This window comes from Mytilus edulis, chromosome 3 (assembly GCF_963676685.1).
Source record: "Mytilus edulis chromosome 3, xbMytEdul2.2, whole genome shotgun sequence".
In the NCBI taxonomy this organism is placed as follows: Eukaryota; Metazoa; Mollusca; class Bivalvia; order Mytilida; family Mytilidae; genus Mytilus; species Mytilus edulis.
Genome location: NC_092346.1, coordinates 27,887,047 through 27,905,892, shown reverse-complemented (window position 1 = coordinate 27,905,892; position 18,846 = coordinate 27,887,047). Strand labels below are relative to the sequence as shown.

Below are 18,846 nucleotides of genomic sequence, written 5' to 3'. Positions count from 1 at the left end.
ATAGACCTGTCCTACAGTTTTCAATCTAACAAGAATATTAAAAAAGGATATAAGGTGACACCATTCAAATGAAATAGAAAATGGCAAAAATGCCATCATTAAAGGGTCGCCATCTGGTTTTCAACTAAATGGCCCCGAAATAAATGAGAAAAATTAAATCATTGCCACATCAAATCCTTAAATAAACAAAGGATTTCACATAAATATATATAACATCGTAAGAACTTCACTGAGCGCACTCACTTACCCCATGCTTCCACATTGTCACTGGAAAATAAATTCATGGGATTGGACCTCAGTTTGAATTTGAAGAAGCTCAAAAAAGAAATAGAGACGCTTTCCAGATACATCAGTTTATATATTGTCTTGAAGGAATAAAAGCGAGACATAGTTATACTGTTTTCGGCGGCGGTGTCGTCAACTAGGTATTAGTTTGTGATTATACCAGTTTCTGGGGAACCACTCATGCTGGTCATGTATTATTCAGTAGTATGCAGCTGAATTAGCATTGAAGATACAAAGAACAAGCTACATTATGTCACTAAAGGAATGTTCATGTCGCGATTTAACCTTTAAGACTCGGTCACACCTTAACGGATAGCTCGAACGGATGCCTAACGAATATTTTTTTTTACAATCCGTACATGTCCGTTAGACGTCCATCCTTATCCGTTAGACGTCTGTCCATATCCATTTCATGTCCGTTTAGCGTACGTTTTATCCGTCGACGTCCGTTCTGTCTGGTGGAAAATTTTGAGCATGTTCAAAACTTTGAACAGACGTCTAACGGATAAAGTGTCCGTTGAACGTCAGTTAGGCGTCCGTTTCATACAGTATTCGTCCCTTCCGTTTCCGTTTTGTATCTGTTACTTGTCTGTTATACATCCGTTGGAGGTCTGGTAGACAAATTTACCAACGGACTTCTACCGGACGTTTAACGGATAAAACGAATGTTGAACGAATGTGAAACGGACTTCTACCGGACGTATAACGGATAAAACGGATGAAGAGTAGGGGAAGGTCTTCACTATCAAACAGTTCTTATTTAGGCCAGACACTGCCCTTTGGCGGCATTTTGAAGAACAAACCAAAACCAGTTACACAGAAATATTTTTAATATTTATGCGAAAAAAAAAGTAAAATCACAAAAATACTGAACTCCGAGGAAATTTCAATCGAAAAGTCCCTTATCACATGGCAAAATCAAATGACAAAACACATCAAACAAATGGACGATTTACATGTATTATTATTGTCGCCTTTGATTTTTCCTTTGATCTTGTTCATCCATTTTATCCGGTACGCTTCCGTTAGGTGTCTCTTTTATGCGGTACTCCACCGTTGGATGTACGTTCGACATCCGTTCTGTCCGGTGCGTTTCCGTACGTTGCATATCCGGTGTGTGTCCGTTATGCATAAGTTACGCGTCCGTTTTATTTGGTCAGTTCATCAACGGACTCCCAACGGATAACAATTTTGTCAACGGACAACTTTTATTTTCATCCGTTAGGCGTCCGTTCGTGCTATCCGGTAAGGTGTGACCACAGCTTTACTATGACGTCATAACATTATATTTTTAGGAAGCCTTTTTGCTTGTATCGGTAGTTCTGAATGTTACTGACGTCTCTTGCACAGCTGTTTTATGTTGTTGTTTACGAAGATTCTGGTTGTTATCTTCCAGTGTAGTTTAAGATATACATGTTCTGATCATGACTCATCGATAACATATACAGACTGGGTCTAGTGGGAGAGACATGTACATGTATATATAATAAGATCACATGTAGTCACATGGTCAATTTATCACATTTCAGATGATTAATATCATTTCTTTTTAATTCTTTATCGGGACTCCGGGATCGGGTGTATTTAAGCTCGGGATTTCAGGATTGACCCTTTCGGGATACGGGAATTCTTTTTTTCGAATTTCGAGATCTCGGGATTTCATGCTTTTAAGCCCGGGATTTCGGGATCTGGACCCCTCCTACCCCCTCTCATATATAGATGTAACAGATTCATTAATTAAAGCAGTCACAAAATCTATCATGAAAAATAAGACTCTGGGAAAGAGTTCGGTCCAGTTTAGTCTGAAGTCCATTATATTTACTAGATTTTTCTGATAAACAGAATAATATCTTTTTGCGTTTACATTTTGTCTCACTCTGGGATTAAACATATAGACATCCCCTATTAATACTTATGATTTTTTTTAACTTAATAATTAAACTTCTTCTAAAAATCATCTGAATAAAAAGACCACAAAACAATTGAATTCTTTTTCTGTTGTTAGTTAAGTAATAAATTATATCGTGATACAGCGCAACTATCTTTTTTTTAAGTTTTTTTAATAGCATAGAATATCAAAGATAAAACCTGTCGTCTTGTATAAATCAATTTTATTCAGATAATTAACAACCAGAAATTACAATTGCATAGTTTAAACATATTGCATATTTTTATAATTTCTGTGTCTGCCATTTTAATATGGGAATTATTTTCTGGTCATGTGGGCAGTTTATATTAATATATTTCATTCAATATATTTGGGGCAAGATATATAATTTATTTCTCATTTTTTAAATAATAAAGTCACAAAATAGTTGTTTACCAAGAAAATTGCCTAATCTAAGTTATGACAATCTTCTATATATTCAAGAAAGAATTAAAAACAAACATAAATAATAAAATCTCTAAATACAACAACTCAGAATAAAAACACAATGCATCAACAACACAACTACACACAAAAATGTAGTTTAAAGATTTAAACATAAACAATAAAGGTAGAAAGAGAGTTTAAACAAAAAAGGGTAGATTTTTTCAAACTTTGCCAAAATGTAGTATCTATTGTGAAACGTTCAAAATATAATAAAAATAGTAAGTCATCAAGTCAACAGTTTGTGAAATATAACACATTTTGTAAACTATAATAGTAAATAGAAGGTAAACTAAATGATCGAGTTTTGTAATAAAATATGAAAAGATAGATCTTTATCAATGCTTTCAAAATATGGAACTGGGATTCTGCTGCAATATTTTTTTGTCTGCTTTACCTAAAATAGAAAAAAAATTCAAGTGGATTCTTTTATGTTTTATACAATTACTGAGTTATTTCTCCTTTATGTGCTAAATTAAAACAAATTGAAATCAATCAAAAATGCTGGAAATTTGTTAAAATATAAATGATTTGAAGATTTAATCACATTAATTTGTTCATTAAATGAAAGTTCTTAATTCTAAATTACATCATGGTATCTTAAAAACCAAGTTTTCAAAAAGGGAAACATCAGATTTTTTTTTCAGTTGGCATTATGTCCTTGTAATGAATGATAGGAATAAGTTATTTCACAAACAAAAAAGAATATGATGTGAACTATATTTATCTTGCTTATGTCTAAAGAAAATGTTCTTTATTGTAATATATTATTGTAGGTTACTATTTATATCAACCCTGTCCATTTTTCCTTATAATCAAATGAAGCAATTTTCTATAGAGCTCTGGTTAATAATTGTCTCATTGAAAATCAAACCAAATTTCCTCTTTTTTAATTATTCCACCAATAATGTACATGTTAATATATTTCGCTGTATATTTTCTACTAATATACCATTAATATTATACATGAATATGATAAAAAAAAACATGATGATACAGTCATCCACAAAAGAAAATGCAATATTTACAACAGCATTACCTTTTTAATAAAAACAGATCTAACAAAAATCACTCAAAATAACAAACATTGTAAAGCACAGAATGTAACAAAATAACAAATGTTTTAAAACACAGAATGTAAAAAAAATAACAACTCAAAATAACACATAAAACCGTGTAGCGGGATATTTTCGCTGGGTGTAAATTTTCCTTTATTTTCGCGGATAAAACAAAATTGCCAAAATAAATTCCGCCAATTTAAAATTCTCCATGTATTGATAAAATTTTTGAATCTGCTAAAATAATAACTGCCAAAATATTAACCTCCAAAATATTTCTTATACTTTATTCAATATAAATCCTGAAAATAGCCCGCTATATGGTATTTCAATAAAAAAAAAAAAAAAGATCAAGTGTATCATTACAATCAAATGCACACAACACTTTAAGAACCTTCAGATCTGATCTGATGAAACAAGTCTCTTATAAATGATTATTACTTACTTAAGTTACATTAAAATATAACGAAGGTGCTAGATGTACAATACTAAAAACATGACATGAAATCCAGAAAAAAAAGGGGGGATCCCAAAATAATATATACTAAAGAATGTTATGAATAGCCTATCTTTGTAAATATTAATGCTTGTAAATGTAAAAGTAGTTCATGATTTCCAAGGTAATGCTGAATTGTGCAGTATTCTTGAAGAAGATTGGAGGGTGGTATTAAAATGTCATTAACACACCACCAATTGTCTTTGAAAATAAATCAAAATGAAAAAAAAAATCATTTGAACACAAGACTTTCAATCGCTCAAACGACTTGGGAATGTGTTTTACTTTACAGCCATGTTTCACTAATGAAAATCAGATATTATATGAACACAAAACTAAACCAAGTTACTCAATGCTTAATTATGTCCATATGGATTTAGTTGCATTAGCACTATACATAAGAAAGTACACAGAGTTTTATATAAGTAAAAGAATAAGCTATGGTCAATCTATTAGACACCAGATTTCAACTATTGTTTTGTTCTTTAATCTATACAACCTTCAATTCCTGTTCCGTATAAATACCAACAAATCCTAAATAAAGGAGATTCAACCATATGTCTGGTACGTAACAAAATAACATAGAGACAGATCTAAAAATTAAGGGATTCTTAACCACTCATTGTCTAAAATATTAGAAAATTTCAACCACTGTTTCTGCTATAAATTGAAAGATTAAACATTTAAATTACCAGCATAGGGGAGACATTTTTTCAAGTTTATGAGATTTCATGCATTAGGGAGACATGCCTTAAATTAATTAGATTTCAATCATTGTTTCTTATATATACAGGTCTCAAATACAGGATATTTTACAATTATTTTTAATATAGAATCACAGATCTTAAATATTGGAGATTTCAACTACATGTACTATCTTGGATATATAATCCAGAGATTTCAAACAATGTTACTGATATTAGGAGACCTTTATGACTGTTTCTGTAACAGATACTGGTTCTGAGGACATAATACTATATAGAACTCTGAAAATAAAATAAAATTTATCATATGTCAGATATTTAATATAATGATTATGTTGAATTTTTACAAAAATGTATACATGTATGTAATGTGCTCTTAATTTATTTTGATAATCTTATTGCCTTTGAATTAGCTCTCGTTTAAAATGATTATTTTTGGTGCTCTGATGGTAATGCTCCCAACCAACAGTTTTATGTATAAATAGATAAAGATGCCAACCAATCTGGAGAAGATGTTGAAAATTCAAACAGCTAGTACTTGGTATCTATTTTTTGCGATCTGATCAGTAATAAGTTATAACTAATTTTTAATTATTAAATTCATATGAAGATGTATGCTTGTTAGCTTGCTGTTTAGTGTGAGCCAAGGCTCTGTGTTGAAGACCTATAATGGTTTACTTTTATAAATTGTTACTTGGATGGAGTGTTGTCTCATTGGCACTCATATCACAACTTCTGATATATAATTATTAGTTTTATGTCGTACACTTTGCTTTTATGAATCAAAATTCTTTCAAAAACTGTAATTTCTATGTCAGTTAAAGGTTTCAGCAAAAACTCCCCATATAAGGAATAGATGTAGGTATTTTTCGGAAAATTGTAATATTAAAAAAAATGTAGAAAGTGTTCTGTGGAAAAGTTATGTGTCGCCAACGACTACTGCTGTCATGGTAAAAGTATTATGTTGACTGCCTAAAACCACAAGTCCATTTATCAGTAAAATACAGTAAAATCTCAGTTACTGTGGTGGTTGACACATAAATATGTCTTTCCTGAAAACTGCAATACTTTTAACATGTAAACCATTCAGTCAATTTACCATAACTGATGATGCAGGGCAAAATAATTTCAGTAGAAATGAGACATGCCAATGCTAATACAACTGCATACCAAATATCATTGATTTTTATATTGGTCCTATCATAAATGGTTCCCCTTAAACTAACCTAAACACAGTCTTTATCATTTTATCTAAACAAAAGTTTCAAAGTCAACCAAAGGTTATGGGGTCATACCGCCTTCATTGAAATGATATTGCAAATGATAATACAACTTCATACCAAATATCATTGACTTGCCATGAAAACGATTCAATTTAACATGTATAATAATCTGTTTACTATGCAAAAGTCACAAAAACCAACACACCAAGACTTGCTCTAAATGCTTCAGTTTTTGAGATAAAAGCCAAAACCTGCTTTCGACTCCTATGTTCTAATTTTAGCCATGGCGGCCATGTTTGTTGATGGATCAAAATTCGGATATAATTTTTAAACTAGATACCCTAAGGAACATTCAATTAAAGTTTGAACGGATTTTGTCAAATAGTTTTAGAGGTGAGAATTCTTGAAATAGTCCATGACGACAGACTACGGACGATGACGGACGCCAAGTGATGGCATAAGCTCACATGACACTGCAGGCCAGGTGAGCTAATGAAAAGTGAATAATTACATTAAAGGTTATACTTACAAAGATAAACAGAATTCTATGACTAGAATTCCAGCAGTTATCAAGAACACCAACCCTGGAAGATAACTAACAGATTCTTTGTAAATGAAACCATAAAACAGCTGTGCAAGAGACGTCAGCAATAATTCGGAACTACCAATACAAGCAAAAAGGCTTCCTAAAAATATAATGTTATGACGATTTAAGTAAGGGTAAAATCGAGACATGAACTTTTAGTGATATACTGGGAAAATACTGCTGTAGCTTGGATTTTGTATCTTCCCGCCTTTTTTAATGGTGCGGCTGTTTTACCTACCATATTTCCAATGCCTATCATGTAAGCCTGCAGGGCTTGACCCTTTATCTTTTTCGTTTATTGATAAAAGCCTGGATAAAAACATAACTCTGTTTCTCATGAGATTCTTACTTAAGCAAAACATTACTCTGTTTATCGAGTGAGAAGAGGCTACTAAAATGAGTGTGGCAATACCTTTTTATGTTAACCTGTTTTGGCCTTTTTCAAGGTCTTGTTAACTGTTTTCTGAGATGAATGTAAACTGTTAACTGTTTTCAACCCACTGTGGTAACTGTTATCAGCATTTTTGCATTTTTTGTTAACTGTTTTTTGCCCAAATCGAGGTGTTGTTAACATGTTAACGGACCCCCTATTGCCCCCTCTGAAATCAGCCTATCGTTCATCATTTGACATGTTCATTGAATGACACAAACATTGGCTTTTTCATCACATGACATGATCTGACAAGTCTGAACAAAATATTTACCTTGTTCATCTGGTGACACCAGCCTTGAAAGAACAGATCTTAGTAAGGGTGAAATCGAGACTGCCATAATACCAATCACTGCATCTGTAACATAGTAATAGAATCAAACAGGGACCAAAAGCGTTGAGCAATACTACTTAGTATATAGAATCATATTCAAAACAGTGTGGCTGTGGCCATTGATTGACGATCTAAATTATCCCATTGACTGGGACAGATTATGTGAACGTTTGTCTGTAACGACCATTGCTCACTATGCACTTGTTAAAGACACTTAAACTGTGGGGTCACCAAAGGTTCCCAACACCTAAATAAAGTAATTCGAAAAACTAATCAGGAATAACACGATGTTTTGATTTATATCAATAATATAATTCAAAGGAAAGGTTATTCCTGATTAATTTTTCGAATTATTTTATTATTCAAGGCATTAAAAACCTTTTGATGACCCCACAGTTTAAATTCCAGAATAAGTACATAGTAAGCAGTGGTCGTTACAGACAAACATTAACATAATCTGTCCCAGTCAATGGGATAATTTAGGTCGTCAATCAATGGCCACAGCCACACTGTTTTGAATATGATTCTATAAACAAGAGTGCACACACTAAAATGTCAGCCCTGATCTACTGAACATTTATTTAATGTTGAAATTTATAAAATAAAGGTTTTTACTACAATCATCACATAAATTTTACAATTTTTAAAGTTGCATAACAATGAGGTCAAGGTCAGATAAATCCTGTCGGCAGACAGACATGTAAACATTACAATTATTCCATACACAAAATATAGTCGACCTATATAGCTATTGCTTATGGTTACTGAAAACACACCAATTTTGTTTTAAAAAGACTGAACAATGAACCATGAAAATGAGGTAATGGTTAGATGATACCTGCCAAACCGACATGTATCTTTTACAATACAATAATCATATATTCAAAATACAGTTGACCTACTACATAAAGTATTTGGAAAACAGACCAAAACTCAAAAACTGAACTTAATTTCTGTGTCGTTTTGGTCTCTTGTGGAGAGTTGTCTCATAAGCAATCATACCACATCTTCATTTTTATATTAAACCAATGAACCATGTAAATTAGGTTAAGCTCATATCACAATTGCGAGATAGACATGTACACCTTACAATCCTTTCATTCACCAAAAGAACTTGACCCACTGCTTTAGTCCGGAAACACACGTCCTACGCACAAAAATAGCATGCATCGTAGATTTGTTTTCCTTTTAATTTGATTTTGTATGTTTAGGATCTTGGATGTGTATTCCTTGAAAGACGTGTTACGCCACAGAGAAGACAAGCTTCCCCTTTAAATGAGTCACACTTCTTCATTTCCCTTATATCACAGTCTACTCACGTTGGATTTGTAGTAGTGTAGTGTGCCTCAAAAGAGACACGTATAACGGTGTGATTTATGTAGTAGGGTGGTATCAGAGTCAAGATTCAAATCTGCCATCGAAACAAATTGGAAAGTCTTGCTACAGGCTCGTTACTTGCAGAACTGTCTTAGTTAACTAATATAAGATGATCAACAATCAGGAACTTTCAGTTGTTTGAAAACAAACCAATCAGATTAAAATAAAGATCTTGTTTTCAAGCGGGAAGTAAAACTTGTACATACGATCTGCATTTATATGATTTTAAATACAAGCATAGGCTCCGGTTTTAAGGCTGTACTTTGACCTATATTTTTTTTTACTAATTGTGACTTCGATGGAGAGTTCTCTTTTTTTGCACTAACATAGGCGGATCCAGGGGACTGGGAGGCCGAGCCCCCTTTCGTGGGAAAAATTTGGTTGATTATATAGGGAATCTCTGAAGCGTGACTGGAGAGGGGCCCCCCTTAGGTCAGTCACCCCTTCCTTACAAAAAGTTTTGATTCCGCCACTGACTCATACCACATCTTCTTATATCTATATACTGTAATTTCAGTAACATATTAATAGAATCTGTGAATAACACGAAATACACATTCTTGTCGTTCACTTTTGATAACGAGGTAAAAAACAACATTAGATCGTTCGAAGGGCTAATTTTATCAAAATTTTCAGCCGATTTGTTTCTTTATATTGAAATATAGATGTGATATGATTGCCATTGAGTAAACTTACAACTAGAGACCAGATGCCGAAGATGAAACAACACTTAAGTCTATATAAAACCATGGAACGAGTAATCCATTTTCTAAATATCTTTTACAGCTGACTATGCGGTATGGGCTTTACTCATTGTTAAAGGCCGTACAGTGACCTATAGTTGTTAATTTCTGTGTCATGTTGGTCTCTTGTGGAGAGTTGTCTCATTTGCAATCATACCACATTCTCTTTTTTTTTATATCTATCTATAAAAGACAACGGCATGCTAAAGGGCTAAATAACTGAAAAAAAGAAAACCAATTGTGCTTAAATTGGTTAACTCATAAGATCGGTACGTCACTAAAACTAAATAACAAAATCAAAAACAAATACAAACTACCGACCGAAGAGTACTAGTATTTTCTGCAATGGGGGCTCGTCAAGTCTAAGCCGTAAATCGTAAATCGTATCTTCAGAGACAAAACTCTAAACTGTTTTAATAAAGGATGATAAAGTTTAAAAAATCAAGAAATTAATGTTTACTGTATTAAGTTCAGATTTAAAGCCTAACTGCATACTTTGATGAAACAGTAATAAGTCAGAAAGACGATGTCAAATTTAAGAAATTTGCCAATTCACTAATAAATAAATTAGAAGGATGAAAAGATTTTAACCGGCCAGATGTTCAAGACTGACAAGTCTTGTCAGTAGTTCTCGTAATGCTTTTAGCAAACTCAATGCGGACAGCTGAACGATATTCTAGACTATACTTCATTTTCTATTTGAGCCGAGCAAGAGCTTTTTATACTCTACAATTGAAGACGATATGTTTATCTCCAGTCGTCTTCGTATTTTTCTGTGTAGTAAGGTTGGTGTTTTACTGACACAATCCCCTCATTTTTTCTTTTAATGTTTTCTTTTCTTTTTTCTTTTAAATTGTTTAGCTATAAAAATACTTACATAAATAAACTATCCAGTCTTCTGAACTAAAAGCCAAAGTGACGGAACTTGCAATGGCCGACACTGTTCCTACTATTATAATGGTATAATCTGCAAGGTATTTGTGTAAAATTCTAATGCCAATTAATATTGAACCCCAGTTCACCAACAGTTGAAAACATGTGAACATCTGAACGTCAAGCTCACTCCAACACAACGGCTTGTGGAGGAGAAATAAAGTAACAACGTTAGATTTTCCCAATAGTGCCCCAACATTGATACAAAATATGATTTGTCCAACCAACATTTTTTTATTTCTATTCCTGTTGCCATTTCTGTACACATCGAAACATGCGCACATAACTGATTTCGTGCATATCCTGTTGTCCTTCTTTTTGTTTGTTTTAGCCGTCTCGGACAGTAATGTTAATGTTAATATTAGAGACAAAACGGTACATGCGATGCACATAATCAATGGGTGTCTATAATTCCCGTCTTTAATCCAAAAACCAATACCTAATATCGAAAATGCTACGGCAATGGCTAGAGTTCCTTCCAATATTGTTATCTTTATTGCCCTGTCTTTACCAGGAGTTGTAATATCGGCAATCATCCCCATCATTGCAGCTAAAAATAGACCAAAATGTCCGGTGATGCCGAGGAAAAATTCACCCAAAGCTAAAAACCACAGTGACAACCCTTTGTAAACGGTTACAGTCATTACAATTTCTTTCAGTAAAATTCCAACCATTGAAAGATACAATGGAAATTTTCTTCCGTATCTGTCCGTGAGTGAACCAAATACCAAAATAGGTATTACAGCGACAAACGTGCCCACGAATCCTAGATACATCAATATGTTTGCGGATTCTGCTTGTACGATATTACTTGTACTGTTGGAAAATACAGGGCCTTTTGGGCAATAGTCAACGTTTGATTTTTCACCGTCTTCTCCATATTTCTTTGCAATTTCGTCTATAACGTAAAACTGTTGGATTGGAGACATTGCCATCAATGCTCCAAAATGAAGAATGCCAATAATTTCTAGCATAATGAACTGGTACATAGGACGAACAATGACGGGTTTTTCAGTGGACCCATCTGGTACTGACAAAAGTGGTTTATCTTCCTCGATGGTATCCATACTATAATATAAACTAAGAAAGTGAGAAATAATTTTTAATTTGCAGATGTTTTAGTCAATCTTTTGAAGACGTTCAAATAACCTCTAAAGGAACTTAATCCCAATGTCTACTGCTACATGGTTTTTTTTTTCTTAAGCATAACTTAAATCAAAGCGTTTTAAAACTACATCTTTTATCAAACAACCATTCAAAATTTAACACGAAATTTTAATAGAAATATGCATATATAAAACCAAATAAGGGGCGGGGGCGTCAATTAGACAGTAAACTAGCGTCAAAACAACCAAAAGACATATAGAGGTCAAATGAAGGACTGCAACTTTTAGTTTTCATTGTTGAGTTTTGTGTACAGTTGTTTGTATGTTTATCTTTCTTTTCTAGCCGTTACGTTGTCAGTCTATTACTGATTTTCGAGTTTGGATGTCTCTTTGGTATCGTTCGCTTCTATTTTGACTATTCCTTTAAATGTTACACATATGTGTCCCTTATCACGTGATATTTATACATCCATACTAGCTTTCATATCTTTGTATTTGGGCGTCCCTGATGAGAGTAAAAGCGCTTCAGACGTACCAACTTTCAAAAAAATGTTATCTTTCATTCTTGAACAACCTTTGAAAAAAAAATATATGATCCATGATCTACACCAGTCTGATAAAAACCAGCCCCAACTATCCACTCTTTCGTTTGTTGGTGGATAGAAGGGGTTGGTTTTTATCAGACTATGATATGTGCATGAATACGTCGGACGCGCGTTTCGTAAAGAAACAAGACTCATGGCAGTACTGCAGTCTACTGTTTAATAAGGGTATATAGAAATTAACTATTGAACAATTCTCTCTAGACGCTTTTGGAATGGACCACTCTACATCCCTTTTTAATATTACCTTTGTTACAATTATCTCTCAGTCATAAAAATGTATAAAATGTTCTCTTTCCGAATATGTGTTTAAAGTTCCCGCTGGACATTCAACAGTCACCTATTATCATCATCATCATAATGTCCACACATGATTTCCGCATATCTTCTATTTTCTACTCGGTTAAAAACAAGTAGCCGTGATATATACTACATCTACTTAAAATAGGGGCGAAAGATACCAGAGGGATAGTCAACGCCATAGAACGAAACAAACTGACAACGCCATGCATGGCTAAAAATGAAAAAGACAAACAGACAAATAATAATACAACATAGACAACTAAAGACCAAACAACACAAACCGCACCAAAAATTCAGGTGCTCCGGAAGAGTAAGCAGATGCTTCTCCACATGTGACACCCGTCCTCAGCACCCGTCGTAGTGCTTATGTTATTACAAAGCCGGTAAATAGTTTAATTCTAAAATGTGTTGGCATGAGGTTGATATGGGTAGCACATATAAACTTCAACCACTGTCATGACTGTACTATACATTGTTTTGGTCTCAGCGAGCAAGAAGTTAAAGAAGATATTAAGATGAAATAATGAAAAGGGGAGTTTAACCCCGATTACCTTTGTTTTACAAATCCTGGCTTCTCTGATGTGGTTTATTTTGTTAAGTGTTAATCTGATCAGGTCGGGACCACTACCTTATATGGAAATGCATAAATTAGCATACTTATGTTCTCTCACATGTAATTGTTTATTTACATGTGACGTAATTTATTTTTACCTAGGTTTTTGACCAATCCACTAAACGAGTAACAATGCATGATGGACTACTTCGTGTTTACAATCAACCGAGAACACGTGTTATTTACTAAAATATAACACATTTTTTCGTGCAATGCGGGATTCACAATTTCGCTTAGTTTTTCATTTTGTGTATCCTCATTTAAAGTTCGTGATACAAAGTATTCCTTCCATGCTCAGATTAACGAAGAGTTGTTTCTATGCGTAGAAAAAAGGGTTTGAATTACCCGATATATAGCCATTAATATATGGCAGTGGTTATTTGACCGGCACCGGCTAAATAGCAAATTTGCTATTTGACCGGCACCGGCAAAATAGCAAATTTGCTATTTAGCCGACACTGAATAAAACTGTTCATTGATGTGATTAGTAGAAAATAAAAAAAGCTTAATAATTTAAAATAATTTTATCATAATATCAAACATTAAAAATACAGTACAATCGAAAATAAAATATTGAAGATGTTCATAAATAAATATTTTTTAACTTTATAATATAAGTTAAAAGCATAAAAACACATTTGTATATACATCAATAAATATATTTATATTTCTAAAATATTTTATTTTTAAAAAAAGTTGATGTCCAAATCTGTGTAAAATCTATGGTTTAAATATCCTGCCATGCGATAAAAATAGTGTTATGTAAAAGTACGTACATCATAAAAAAGACAATATTAAAAGTTGTTTGATTCGAATTTCAAAAGGACAGATGATTTAACATTTGCAATCGTTACAAACCCAATTCTTTGCCTTTGAATGTTGTTTTAACCTAGCACAAGATAAATGTTGCCACTCCAAACAGGAACTGCACATTGCACTGGCTTCCTTTGAATCTGCATCATGTATGCATATGTTGCATATGTAGATAGAGTTCGTTTTCTTCTCTTTATATACGCTCTTAATAGCTTCCCATGCATCTTTGTGGCAATACTTTTTGATTAAATCAATGTTTACAAATGAGTCCAAACAAGAGGCAGTTAAAAGTTCAGGTCTTGCTTCAACTTGTTCCTCGGTTATTTAAAAAATGTTGTTATTAACAACATTTTTTGCCAAATTGCTTCCAACAAACCAGTCTAATAAAAGGAATCCGATTTCTTTGGAATTTTTCTTATGAAAAGGTACACAATTGCTTTTTTCGGGTACGCTTTTTTGGAAGACCGATGACAGTTTGGGTCAAACCTTTTGACCTTCCACGTTTCTTCATATTTGGTTGAAGTAATATATGCGAAACACAACAGCTGGAATCCAGTAGGTGTTCTTTTTGTTGAGCGGTATCTCGTTCTTCTTCTTGGGAAACTAGTTTTCGTGAATTTTCGAATATATATATGAACATTATCAGTATCATTTTCTTTATTGTCTGTTTCATTTATATCATCATTGATGTATTTTGATTTTTAAAATATATTTAATTTGATAGTTAGAAGTTTTAAGTGTTTTATATGAGTAACAGTAACAAAAAGTTTTTAAACATAAAATTTTGATATTTAATTATTATTCTTGCATTTTAATTCCAGTAAGATATAATTTAATTTGATTTTAAATATATATTAAGCTTTTTTATTCTCTACTTATCACACCAATGAACAGTTTTATTCGCCAGTGTCGGTCAAATAGCAAATTTGCTATTTAGCCGGTGCCGGTCAAATAGCCACAGCCTTAATATATTTGATGATGGCACGGAGATTTCATGTATTTGTCCACCCGACAGCAACGAAACAACAGCGAAAAACAATTACACATAAGACAAACATACTAGTGTAGAGTAAGCCGTCGATAACAGTCGGTGCTAATATTCACGAGTACAGCAATTTCCGTATAGATAATTAAAGGCAAATGTGTGATCCTTGAATTTTGTGTTCGTATTAAAAGGCGAAGATATATTTACATACATGGCAGTGTTAACAAAATCTACAAGTATTTATTTTTGTCACATTTCAGTATACGAGACTTCCAAACTGTTCCCTTTGTTTTGAAGGGAGTGAAGACACCAACTGTAGTTTCATTTTGTTTTCGTTTTTTAAAGGCCGACATCAAAAGATCGATGTAGGATAAAAAAAAACTTAAATCAAATAGTTTTTTGTTTGTTTTTTTTTTTTGGGGGGGGGGGGGTGAAAGTGCTGCAAGTTTTATCGATCCAAAATCAATTTTATATAAATACATATCAGTCAATTAATTTTTCCCAAATTAAGTTTAGAGAGGGGGGGTGGGGGTCAGTGAAAAAACAATGTGAAATAGTTTCTTATCTTTCATTGAACTTTTGATGTCGTCCCTTAAACGGGCTCGGACATTTACCAAAATAAATAAAATCATTACAGCTGATTTCCTAATGCTTGCAAAGTAAAACTTTGATTGGCTTGCTTGCTTTGTGTGTATAGTTGTTTATACAAGCTTTGAAAATAAGATTGACATCTTTAAACAATAAATACAGGCATAGTTTAACTTGTATATTTTATATTTGAATTTAATTTTCCTTTTATATAATATATTGGGCTTGTTATTTTTTTTTTTGGGGGGGGGGGGGGGATTGTTTAATACACAAGTAATTTTGGGGCTATTTATAGCGTACTTTTCGGCACGGAACCTATGACTGTTTACTTTACTAGATTGTGTCTTTTTTGGAAATATGTCTCATTTGGTCATACCGCATCTTCTCATTTCTATATACAAAGCACGTTTTAGAATAAAAATAATAGGTAATGTGGCACCCACTGTGATCCATGAGCTTTAAATATTGGAGATATTTCACATACGTCAACATGACAGCAGCCGAACGATAAAAAAAACCTCTGAGGTATATTTTGTGATAAAACTAGCAACAAATGGACTTTATCGATGGATGAAGCTAAACAAAACGTATTAAGCTATATACCGTACCCACTCAGTGGCGGATCCAAAAAGGGGGGGGGGGGGTTCTGGGGGTGGACCCCCTTTTTTGAACGATCAATGCATTTGCCAGAATGGGGACATGTAGTTGGAACCCCCACCCCCTTTTATCCTGGGTTAGGACCCTCCTTTTTAAAATGGCTGGATCCGCTCTGCCGCTTTCATAACACTTATTTTTAGCATATTGAAATGAATATTATATGTTCTTACTTTCAGTTCAGGACCTGATAAAAATTTTACACATCCAGTACAGAAAGAAATGTTTCAATGAAAGTTTTCGTGTTTTTCTAGGCAGAAATGATTTTGGAATGACATTATACAGGTTTAAAAGAGCTCAAAAAATTTCATAGTGGACAGTGGTCATTTTATCTGAAATTTCACTGTTTCAGGTCGTAAAATAATTGCACAGGTACAATGCATACCAATGGAGAAAAACCTGTTCAACAACTTTTAACAAGGCGAAAAAGAAAGTCGAATAGCGAAGCCCGTAAACAATACTTTTTTAATCTGAGCATGCAAATTGAAGATTATGTTATATATTTTACAAAAATCATATTCGCAGAACAAAAACATATATTTTGAGAATCCCAGACACTATACTGAGTGCCAATGAAAACGCAACACTTTTGTTTTTCAAAACAATCTTATAATTTTTATTCTATTTATATTAGAACTTTGTATAGTTAGTTGAAAATGACTTTTAAGACAATTGTCGACAATTTTACGGTTGAGTGATTTTTGGAACAAATGCGAAGTATGGGTTATTTTGAACGGACATAAACCGAGTTCACCGCTTTTCAACATACCCACCATTTTCACGATTTTGTCATTTAAAGCTTGGCTAATGTCATGAATTTTCCCGCCCCTATTCTTAACAAACTGCAATAAACATCTGAGTAAATGCCAGGACTTTCTGACAACCAGCGACATGCAGTTTTGGGCATGATCCAATGAAGCCTTTCACAGTATACAATTACGAGATAACTGAAGTTGTAGCCTCTACAATAACCCAAATCATCACAAATTCAACCAAAATGAATCATTTAATGATAAGCCACATCCCGGGATACAAAAAGCAAGAAACGGTCAGCAAGACCGATACATTTGGTCTTTAACATATCCGATATCGACTCTGATGGCTGTTCAAAGGTCACGAGAGTTCAATGGTGGTCACGGTAGAACCTTTGGAGAAATTCGGTAAGGCACCATTTGCGCGGAAATTGTTAAAGAGCACCACAGTCTTTCCTTAGTGACATCTAAACGGCCGTCTGGCGTAAACATCGAATTCTGTAGACCAAAAAAACATTCATTATGTACAAAAAAACATTAGTGGTGGTAACATAGACATTTTGCACGCGCCTTGGCCAAACGTCTTGCTTTTCGCCGGATTTTGGTCCAATCGAGCAAATTTTGCATCAGATTCAACATGGTTTAGACGATGAAAACCACCACCAATATCATAAAGTCAGCTTGAGTTTGCTTTGCGGGACAAGTGGAATAAAATTCCTCGGGATCACATTAAACGTCCGGGATGATCAACTCCACGGCACTGTGGAGATTGCACTGCACCACGGGGCTGTAACATTTTGTGTTAGGACTGTGAGTTGATGATTCGACATTGGATGTTTCGTTTACCTATTGCGCACGAAAGATGACAAGGAAACAGTTTTTGTTTGATATCGATCTATTGTTAAAATTGTTAATTCAAGAACAATTTATTTTGAAAGATTATCATTTCTAGTATAAATTTTATTCTTGAAAAACTAAGTGTTGCGTTTTCATTGGCACTCAGTATATATTAGTTGACAGTTCTTCCACTAATTCCACGTGTATTCCGGTTGTAGTAAACTCGTAGTAGCCCACAATGCATTGTAGCTCATTGAGTCGATTGGTCAGGTTTTTCAAGGCCGTATTGGCCTTGTGTTTGGGAAATTACTATGCAAATATAGTATGACGTAAAGAAATCTAGTTCTCGACCTGTTAATATATGATACACTTTATACCCTCTGGGTGTCTGTCAGTATCACAAGACTTTCTGAAGTTTTGTTCTGATGACTCATGATATATTGCAATCGCCTGATCAACTTATTTTTATTTCGTTGCACGCTGATTGATTAAAATCTGATTATATGTATACTGTAGTCTGTAATGCCTTTTAAAAAACTTTCATTTTATATCTTCATTAAAAAAAGTTATTTATCAGTATTTCACAAAATTAGCGAATGCTCGAAATTTAAGTTAAATTGCATTAATTTCCGTTCATTCATTTATCAATTTTTGTAAAATGATTTTCAAATATTTCATAAATAAAACTCACATTGATCACAGTGCATTGATTACTTTAGTTGATGTGTTGTTTACTTCCTAGGCCTTTGTAGTAAGGGTTAATAACTAGAACGTTATACAGGTGAACAGTTAAAATTCGGATTTCCTCGTCCTATATCGTCGATCATGATTCTAAAATTGACTTATTCCCCTTTTCCCGCAAATGCTATTTTATAACAATACTGACTGGCTTTAAAAACGCAACAATCAGTTTGTTGATATTTTTTTACTAAATTATGTTTGATCCGTATACAACTGCTACTCATGCTTGCCATATACTTTCTCTTTAGAAAAAAATCAACATCTGACTTTAATACCTGTGGTTATCAAACATACCGGATTATCATGAAGTGG

At 33.4% G+C, this 18,846-nt stretch overlaps 1 protein-coding gene across 3 annotated transcripts; it reads right to left on the bottom strand.

Annotated features, from left to right (window-relative positions):
• Positions 1-2,379: 2,379 nt before the first annotated feature.
• On the bottom strand, positions 2,380-18,623 carry LOC139516139 (proton-coupled folate transporter-like). 3 transcript variants are annotated; one of them, XM_071306021.1, is made up of 6 exons: positions 18,145-18,227; positions 13,103-13,157; positions 10,485-11,608; positions 7,428-7,511; positions 6,667-6,823; positions 2,380-5,196 (listed from the first exon to the last, which is right to left on the bottom strand). In XM_071306021.1, exons 3-6 carry the CDS (start codon positions 11,605-11,607, stop codon positions 5,130-5,132), a joined length of 1,431 nt encoding a protein of 476 aa, XP_071162122.1. In that variant the 5' UTR covers position 11,608; positions 13,103-13,157; positions 18,145-18,227; the 3' UTR covers positions 2,380-5,129. The 3 variants fall into 3 exon arrangements, with proteins under 3 accessions (XP_071162122.1, XP_071162120.1, XP_071162121.1); XM_071306019.1 differs by lacking the exons at positions 13,103-13,157; positions 18,145-18,227 and adding an exon at positions 18,485-18,623; XM_071306020.1 differs by lacking the exons at positions 13,103-13,157; positions 18,145-18,227 and adding an exon at positions 18,485-18,593 and having other exon boundaries at positions 10,485-11,620.
• Positions 18,624-18,846: the final 223 nt, after the last annotated feature.

What these genes read in the sequence shown, in the direction of transcription:
- LOC139516139 (XM_071306019.1), bottom strand. Translation starts at nt 11,607, where the DNA reads ATGGATACCATCGAGGAAGATAAACCACTTTTGTCAGTACCAGATGGG. An exon ending in AGACTGGATAGTTTATTTAT is followed by an intron (nt 7,512 to 10,484) that starts GTAAGTATTTTT and finishes ACTATGTTACAG; the next exon opens with ATGCAGTGATTGGTATTATG. An exon ending in GGTGTCACCAGATGAACAAG is followed by an intron (nt 6,824 to 7,427) that starts GTAAATATTTTG and finishes TTATATTTTTAG; the next exon opens with GAAGCCTTTTTGCTTGTATT.